Raw genomic sequence first — 7,594 nt, forward strand, 5'->3', positions numbered from 1 at the left:
GAAGGCATTAGTATATCTATATTTTTTTTTTAATTCAAAAACTACACCATCGCTATTTAGGTAGATTCATTTTATTAGTTTAAAATTACATAATTAAGTGTATTAAGATTAAATTATGTTAAATTTATATATTTTATTTTTTTTAATGTGAAACTCTTTTTTATGATTCTTTTTTAGTCCTTAAAATGATACATTTAATGATAATTATCATATATCACATTTGCACTTGGTCGTCACTATTAACCTCAATTTGTGATCATTATCCCTTGGCTCTCACTATAGGTGACAACCCATTTGTGACCGCCACTATTGCTAACCCATTTGTGACCAAGCATTCCTGACCCTCACTAAAGGTTGCATGTTCAGCGACCGCTGCCTTTGGCCATCAATATTGTGCCTCCATTTGTGATCGACGTTGCCCGACCCTTATTGAATGTGGCACATTTACTGACGACCACATGTGGCCGTCACTATTGTGCCTCCATTTGTGACCGACGTTGCCCGACCTTCACCGAAGGTTGCACATTTAGTGACGACCACGTGTGACCGTCATTATTGTGCCTCTATCTGCGACCTACATTACCCGACCCTCACTGAAGGTGGCATATTTAGTGACGACCGCGTGTGACCATCATTATTGTGCCTCCATCTGTGACTGACGTTGTCTGACCCTCACTAGAGGTGGCACATTCAGTGATGACCTTGTGTGGCCATCACTATTGGGCACCATTTGTGATGGATTCTATGTGATTGTCACAAAAGATTGGAATTAGTGATGACTTTAATTGGCCGTCACTAAATGTGATAACTAAAAGTCAATTTTCTTGTAGTGAAATGTCCATATTTTTTTTAATTTATATTTTACCTTCCATTTACTTTAATACATAAATGTAAATAAAAAAATACTTTCCATTTGGATTCAATAAAAATATCTAAAAAATCAAAATCCATAACAATAAGAAAGTAGAATTTTGGATTTAGTACAAATTCAGGATTTAGGGATTTTACCATCCCAAAATATATACCTTCTATTTCTTAAAAAATTCATTAAAAATCATTTTAACTACAATAAATATTAGCTATCAAAATATCAGGAGATAGTTTATAAAATGAAAACATTTTCTTATATAACCCTTTGTAATACGCTAATCATTCAGACTTAATTTTACTAAAATTATGTTTTGTTAAATATCAAAAAACACAATGGGTTGATTGGAGCAATTTGACTCAACAGGTAGATCGCTGCCAACTTTGTCAAAACACGACAAACTAACGAAAATTTTGTTCTAATCTTATTTGTCGTCTTCTTCTCGCACTTGTTCTTCGTCATCTTCGCCTTCTTCTCGCTTGTCTTTTTTCTCAAATGACACATGACTTCAGCAAGCCATTTTCAATTATATAGAATGGGAAAATGACAAGATTAGAAATCAAAAATTTGACAGATGTGAGATAACAAGAGCAATGAGACAAGTTCTACGCAATGAGAAGAAAGAGCTCTGTTAGAGACGGAGAGAATGTAAAGAAGCTAGAGCAAGGAAAATGGAAAGGTTAGAAATTATTTGGGAAACAATATTGGTGCAATCATATCAGTTACATAAACGAAGTATGTATACCGATTAAAATTTATGCAAAATATATCTTTAAACACGTATCGGTTTCATAACCGATATTTCTATTATGTTTCTGTTTACATTGCAAAATATATAGAGATATCATGATAGCAGATGCAATATATATCAGTTGAAAACTGATACAACATAATCGATATTTTTATTTAGTTTCTACTTACATTACAAGTTACACATAGAGCAGATGCAAATGATATCAATCAAAGAATATCGGTTTATCACTAAAACAACAGCCATGCCACGTCGAACAACAACAATTTATCATTATGAAAATATTAAGTTTCTATTTACATTGAAATTTATACACAGATATCAAAATCTAGATAGTAACAATCTCAGTCCAACTCCAGCAATATAGATCACTTTTCTCAGACTTCTAAGATACTGGAGCAGGTTTCTTCACATGTTTTGATTACTCTGCATCCTATTGCTATTTCAGATTCCAAGTTCATTGACAATTGTATTGTTGTCAAACGTTATGACGGTCATGTTCTTCTTATTGAAAAATGTTGTGGCTAGACCCGTTTTGCCATCACAGCTTGTACGCCATATTCTGTGAACATAGTCATCAATGCCTCTTGGAAAGTCGAAGTTGGCAACATAGGCAACATGTGGTACGTGTAGCCACATCCATTGCCCCCACAACTAGAGTCGCTCCACTTTTGAATGACTTCAGGGCTCATTCTCGTATTTTATCTCTTATGCTGCTGCAACAACCTCTCCATGTTTGGAAACTTCTATGGCTCTTATGGCAATATCGATTGCAAAATACTGCACACCTAATACTGCAAAGAAAGGTCTAGAACTTGCCATTCATATAATATAAATTAAAACATATCGATTATGTAAGTATAATTGGTTGTGCAAGGATATGTTGATTAATTGATATCGGTTAAGATATCAACCGATAACATGCTATCGATATATCAGTTCATATCAATATATAAACCGATATCAAAACATTTTTTATGTGACATGTGTTTTAACTTATATCGGTTGAAATATATCATGACTTATTAGATATATCAATCGATATTTGTTCAAACCAATTAAATGCATACTTTTACTCAATTGAGCTTTGAATGAACAACCATAGCCAAGTTCATTCACAAGCCCATTACGTTTTCATTAAAAAAAATAAAGCAGCACGGAGGATAAATTAGTGTAAAATCACTCAATCTATCGACATTATTTTTGGATAAGAAAATGAATACATACTTGGTATGGAGACAATAATGGTTTTGAAGAAGCAACAATATTTGGATAGAAAAAAAGAAAGACTCGCGAAAGAGATTGACAATAAGTGCGAATGTACGAGGAATAAGTGCCTTCTCTTATAATGGGAATCCCAATAAGAAGACAAGAAAGAAGCGGGACATTTTTGTTTAATAAAAGTTCAAAAGCTCTGGTTTCGCAAAAGTTTTCAAAGTGTCCTATTTTTCAAAAGTTTAGTATGGAAAGTCCTATTTTTGCAAATTTCCCGAGAGAGATGAGTGTGAAATAGAAAGGAGGCGGCCAATTTTAGAATTGGGGAAGGAGAGATGGGAGATGGGAGATGGGAGATGGGTAGGCATTACAGGCTCCCACGATCGCTGCTTGTGCTTTCCCATTCCGGGCCTCCGCCAAAACGCAGCCATTCAATTCTGCCTCCCTTCTTAAGCCCCCTTCCCCCGCAGTCTTCATGCTGCCCACCAAAGAATTCCCATCCCTTCGCCTTCTATTTCCTTTCTCAACCTCCCCGCCCCCCTCTCTCCCCTCCATCTCCATTCCCTCCTCCCTCTCTCGCCGTTTCCCTTCTTCTTTCTTCTTCTTCCCCACTCGAATCCTCCCCGGGGCGGGTGCGGGTTCGAGCCACCGAAGAAGAAGAGAAAGGAGAAGAAGAATGTTTGAGAATAGTGCCCCCAATATGACCCCCGATACCAGCGCCTGCGCCTCCCCCACCCCCACGTTGACCAGGAATCAGGCCTCCAAACCCCCCAAGCCCGTTCCGGTTAAAGACGAAGAAGGACCCAAAGAGAAGCAGCTTTCAGGTTTGTCGGACCTTCATTTCTCCTATTTGGGTAATCCTTCTGTTTTTAATTGTTAATTTCTCCGACGCGTTTTTGTTTAGATGTGGACATATTGAAGGAGAGGTTTGCCAAGTTGCTCCTGGGAGAGGACATGTCCGGCGGAGGAAAGGGCGTGTCATCGGCTTTGGCGTTGTCCAATGCCATTACGAATCTTGCAGGTACTTCTCCCAATCATCCCATCTTCGGATGTTTGAAAATGGACTCAATGTTGCACGTAATTCTATCAGTTTCTGCAACTTTAGGTCGTGACTAGGGGTGTCTTTTTTTTTTTGTTATTGTCGATTGCATAGAAGATTATGCCTTTTCTTTGATGGGATAGATCGTAGATGAAAGCATATGGATCATCATCTCTGTAATAATGTTTGTTCTCCCCCTGTTCTAAACACGACCAGCTTCTATCTTTGGCGAGCAAAAGCGGCTGGAGCCTATGGCACCGGAAAGGAGAGCAAGGTGGAGAAAAGAAATTGACTGGCTCTTATCTGTCGCCGATCACATTGTTGAATTGGTTCCTTCTAAACAAAAATCAAAAGATGGATCCAACATGGAGGTATCCGACTCCCTCTCTCTCTCTCAGAACGTAAATGTTTATTAGTTTTCTTGACAAATTTACAACTTCTCCCCTTTACTCGTCAGATAATGACGACAAGGCAGCGAAATGATCTCCACTTGAACATCCCAGCCTTGCGCAAGCTTGATGCGATGCTTATGGTAAGAGAAGATGGAAATTGACGTGAAATTAGGGTATTATTAAATTTAACGTAAACTCACGTTAATAAGGGCAATTGCGGATTAAGATTTGTGTGAAACATGAAACAGGATTGCTTGGATAACTTCAAAGAACAGAACGAATTCACCTACGAGAAGAGAGATGATGACACCAAGAGGCAAGATGACAAATGGTGGATACCCACGCCTAAGGTTCCCGCAAATGGTTTGTCTGATGTCACAAGGAAATGGCTGCAGTTCCAAAAGGACTCCGTCAACCAAGTACTCAAAGCCGCCATGGCTATAAACGCACAAGTTATATCAGAGATGGCGATCCCCGAAGACTACATCGAATCCCTGCCCAAGGTAAAAGGAAAAGGGTGCGTTGCGTTGCGTTGAAATTGTGTATTAAGATTTTGGAATAATATCGGGTGACTTTTGGGTTTGTTTGTTTGGCTATGGTAGAATGGTCGGTCAAGCCTTGGAGAATCGATCTATAGAAGTATTACGGTGGACGATTACTTCGATCCTGAGCATTTCCTTTCCACTTTGGATTTATCGTCAGAGCTTAAGATCCTAGACCTCAAGAATAGGATCGAGGCATCGATTATGATATGGAGGAGGAAGATGAATGCCAAAGATGGAAAGTCTCCTTGGGGATCAGCTGTGAGCTTCGAGAAGAGAGAACTATTTGAAGACAGAGCAGAGACCGTCTTACTCATTATTAAACATCGATTCCCTGGAATCCCTCAGTCTTCACTGGAGATCAGCAAAATCCAATACAACCGGGTGGGTAGTAGAAAAGCAGCTCTCCTGGTTCCTATATATATATATATATATATATATTCATCTTCCTCTATTTCACTCTCGCATTCATTCACGTATCCTCTTCTCGGCTGCTTGACAGGACGTTGGACAGGCAATTCTGGAGAGCTACTCGAGAGTACTAGAAAGCTTGGCCTCCACGGTCATGTCAAGAATAGAAGACGTTCTCCACGCAGATTCTGTGGCGCAAAATCCATCGCTTGGAGAACAAAAAAGGAATCCTCTTGTACAAGACACCTCACTAGTTACATCGACAGACAGGTTCCCCAGTGCGCAAGAAGAGTTAGAGAAGCTGAACTCAGCACAAACACCCTCTTCAATGACGCTATCGGATTTCATGGGCTGGACCTCAGACCACAGGGAGGATGAACCCAAGACAGATCCAGCAGCAGCAGAAACCCATTTGTGCATCGAGAATGAGAAGAAGTGCCTAACCAAGACACTCACCATCGTGACCAGCAGGAAATTTTCCTACATCGAGAAGCTCGAGAACTCGGGCGGTTTAAGAAGTCCAACAGCTCGCCATTGATTTGCACAAGAGGAGAGAGAGAGAGAGAAGAAGTGAAGTGAAGTGAAAGGCAGACCTCAAAGAGGAGGAGAACAGGGAGAGAGCAGAAGCAGAAAGAGCATGCGTGTGTTTAGGCGGCGGCGGCGGCTGCTGGTGCTGCTGCTTGGTGAATGGATGAAGAATGATGATTGGTTGGTTGTTTCATTTTGTAAATAGGGAAAGCTGAGTTGACTTTCCCTGTGTTGGGCCGGAAGCGTTTTATTTAAGCTTCTCCTTCCCAAGGGATCGCAATTGTTTGACATGTAACGTAACGAAGGGCAATTTGCAGTCTTAACAAGCAGCTAAGCTAACCACACCTCACCTTCACCTTCACCTTCACCTTCACATTCTTCATTCTCCCTCCCACACACCTTATTATAAAATTATTATTATTATTTAACGTAATCTAAAGGCAATAATATTGGCGAGCATATAGGCTCATAATGCAAAATGACAAAATTGCCTCTTCCGCCCATGGCCAATGCATGGCAAAATATGCATTTTAATTTATATATTTGTAAATTTTTTATTATTTCAAAAATATCTATGAATTTATAATTTTGAATCAATTATATTCTTAAATTTATTATTCTCAATAAATTTATCGATATGTGTAATTGACTCAAAATTGTATAATTTAAAAGTATAATTAAAATAACAAAAAATTCAAAGATATAATTGATTCAAATTTACGTAATTTAAATATATATTTGAAATAATAAAAAAATTTAAATATCTAAATAAAAAAATACAAATACAAAACTAAAATATATATTATTTTGGTCATTTTGCATTATCAACCCATCACCATCGGACGAAAACATATTATTAATATTTTAAATTCATTGCCTGAACAATGATGAGAGATATAAAAATGCCATAAATATTCTTACTATTGAGCATGTGATGCTGATTTCTTTTATTTAAGATGCATTTTTGTAATACTTTTTATAATTTAGGTTATTTTCATGAGTAGACAAAAATATTTCTTCAGTGTATCTTTTATATTCCCCTCTATCTCTTCTTCAATTTTGAGAATGGTAATGTTGAAATAATTTATATTTATCAACTAAAATGTATTTAACAAATTCTATTTAGTTTTAAAAAATAATTTTATTAATTAATAAAATAAATTATATTTATCAACAACTAATAAGAATATTTATGTTTATTATTGATCAATAAAAATGTTTTTAAATTAAAACAAATTCTAGTAAGCAAAGCATTTTTTTTTTACCAAATTATCAAACTCAATAATCATTTCTGCAAAGGATAAATTATTTAAAAAAGTAGTTAAACTTTTGCATAATTTAAAATTGTAGATTTAATTTTTAATTTTATTAATTATGACATTACATTTTTATTTAATTTTAATTTTTCATCTCAATTGACACATGTACATCTTATCTAAGTTAAATAGGCCACCTTGAGGTTCAATGTTCCACTTGGCTTGGCTCCACCCAATAAGAAGGTCTTTCATAGACTTGAGGACAAATCAATTCTGTTTGAAATTAAACTATCTAATTCAATTAGGATTCTCACTTAAAATTAAGTAATAAATTTGATCGTGGTTTAGATTTACTTTCTAAAATCTAGTTATAAATACTAATCTTGATAAATTTGAGATAAACCCTTCTTTTAAATCGAAGGAAGACAATTTTCAAAAATAAGACTAATCTTTTTAAATTTGTCTAGGATATCCATTCCCAAGTGTTATCCAACAAGGAAACCTAATCCTTAGTAAAAGAATTATTGCTAAACTACTACTTTAAATAGAGAAGACATTCGGTCTCCATACTAGTTATAAGTATTCTTAGTTA

The 7,594-nt window shown here is 36.4% G+C and overlaps 1 protein-coding gene across 1 annotated transcript; it reads left to right on the forward strand.

Annotated features, from left to right (window-relative positions):
- Positions 1 to 3,013: 3,013 nt before the first annotated feature.
- On the forward strand, positions 3,014 to 6,113 carry LOC127789628 (rop guanine nucleotide exchange factor 9-like). The gene is made up of 7 exons (XM_052318564.1): positions 3,014 to 3,658; positions 3,739 to 3,855; positions 4,090 to 4,244; positions 4,331 to 4,405; positions 4,514 to 4,768; positions 4,868 to 5,191; positions 5,310 to 6,113. The coding sequence occupies exons 1-7, from the start codon at positions 3,310 to 3,312 to the stop codon at positions 5,754 to 5,756; spliced, it is 1,722 nt and encodes a 573-aa protein (XP_052174524.1). The 5' UTR covers positions 3,014 to 3,309; the 3' UTR covers positions 5,757 to 6,113.
- The last annotated feature ends 1,481 nt before the right edge of the window (positions 6,114 to 7,594 follow it).

The sequence above is a fragment of the Diospyros lotus genome, chromosome 14, assembly GCF_014633365.1.
Source record: "Diospyros lotus cultivar Yz01 chromosome 14, ASM1463336v1, whole genome shotgun sequence".
Taxonomy (NCBI): Eukaryota; Viridiplantae; Streptophyta; class Magnoliopsida; order Ericales; family Ebenaceae; genus Diospyros; species Diospyros lotus.